This window comes from Echinococcus granulosus (assembly GCF_000524195.1).
Source record: "Echinococcus granulosus chromosome Unknown EG_S00399, whole genome shotgun sequence".
Taxonomy (NCBI): Eukaryota; Metazoa; Platyhelminthes; class Cestoda; order Cyclophyllidea; family Taeniidae; genus Echinococcus; species Echinococcus granulosus.
Genome location: NW_020170778.1, coordinates 1 through 1,779, shown reverse-complemented (window position 1 = coordinate 1,779; position 1,779 = coordinate 1). Strand labels below are relative to the sequence as shown.

The following is a 1,779-nucleotide window of genomic DNA, read 5'->3' as shown; positions in this document are numbered from 1 at the left end:
AATTCCTCACTTCATTTATAATATTACTTTGAGAAGGAAATTTTTAAACAGGTGGCATGTGTTTTAGTTTCACAAACTGCATGAAGCCATGAAGTGACTGTTTTAATGGCAAGCAATTTTTGGTAAAAGCAACCTTTAAGAAAGACAAGATTGTGGAATCAAAATGACAAAATTGTTGAAGTAATGGCAACAGGTCAACTTACTGTTTTGGGGATGAAGTAATACTAGTTCAAGTGTATTTCATACGGTGACTCATTTACACAGGTTTCAAAACTTGAATCAGTAATTGACGTACACGCAGTGGTTTACATACTTTCCGTCCCACAATAACTTTCATGTCTTTTGTAGAAACTGATGGCAGCTATTTTCTCTCGGTTGCGGAATTCTGGCCATGTACGTTTTCTACCGAACAAATGTTACGTGTAGTCCCAAATATAACGCCTATATGTAGTCCTCGAATTCAATGCAAATAGTAAATTCTTTCATTTCCCCAACTTAGCTTGGTTGTTACTTTCTATAGAGTTCTTTGCTAAGTGCTTCATTTTGACCAAATGTTAAAAATAACTTGATTTTCCTATGAAAATGGATGTTCCAAAACAGTCTGTTAAGTATGCTCAACCTGGATGTGCATTTGAACTACGTATATCTCTCTATTTTCCAAAAGTGGGCAGTTTAGAGGAATCCCACTACATTCCTTGATGCATACAAATAAAAATTGTTTGCAAATTTTGTCGAACGACAAGCAAGTTCAAAATTATGGACCGTCTCTTGGTCTAAACAAGGCATTTGACTTCCTTTCTGATGTGCATGGATTAAAAGAAAAATCCCCTAAATTAAAGATACATACTTTATTGGCGCAGTACGTGCCTCTGAGGAATTGCACATCTTACACAAAAGAGGTGCCCTTTTAAGCACACTTGTAATGTTGTAACAAATAGGGACTGTCGGAAATCCTCTCGTCCTTCCAATCAAATCGAAGTGCCTCAACCGGTCAAACAAATGCAAATCCAACCCAAAGTCGTCGCCGCCACTTCCGATGGTCTATCGTTGACAAAACAACGATGAACGAAAATTCTAAAGCACCGCCCATTCCACCACGACCTCTGCCATCACAGTCAGCCACACCACCACCACTGCCACCTCCATCGCCGCCGCCACCGCCACGCCAGCCGGCACTATCACCACTACCATCTACAAACCAGTCGACAGAAGGCATCACCGCGAGCTCAAAATCAGGTTCGCCTTTTGGTATGATGACACCGCAGCTGCTCCGACACAAGTCCTCCAATACTACTGCAATTGCCGACTCCACGGGTCATCGAAAACCATCAGCATCTCGAATGTTCTCACGTTTACGTTCAGCACTCCGTATTGGCAGCAGTGGTGGTGGCTCCAACACAGCAGCTGACAGCATAAAACGCGGAATCGCGACAACAGCAACGACGTGTGGGATGACAGTGGTAACGGCAAATCATTTACCAAACACTTTCGCCTCCGACGGTATTTAACAATCCTCCGCTCCTCTACACCCCCATAATTTGCTTCATCATTGCCTCGTGTAAATAATTAAGCTACTAAATGCGATGCTTGGATTTGGTTATGCACAGCCTGATGTATACACAGGACTCATAGCTATCATGCAGATACTGATGCAATAGCACACTTGGTGCAATCAGTCTTTCAAACTTCTTTACAACTATGTAATTTTCAAAGTATTTTTCGGTATTGTGAATTGCTGCAACTGATCAGTATCCATAAAGTACTTCAGCAGTAGTACTT

At 41.5% G+C, this 1,779-nt stretch overlaps 1 protein-coding gene across 1 annotated transcript; it reads left to right on the top strand. All coding sequences in view use genetic code 11, as the record gives it.

The window, feature by feature from the left end:
- Positions 1-1,061: 1,061 nt before the first annotated feature.
- EGR_11127 (hypothetical protein) lies at positions 1,062-1,508 on the top strand (the record flags this gene model as incomplete). The annotated part of the gene is made up of 1 exon (XM_024500374.1): positions 1,062-1,508. The coding sequence occupies one exon, from the start codon at positions 1,062-1,064 to the stop codon at positions 1,506-1,508; it is 447 nt and encodes a 148-aa protein (XP_024345210.1).
- Between the last annotated feature and the right edge of the window lie 271 nt (positions 1,509-1,779).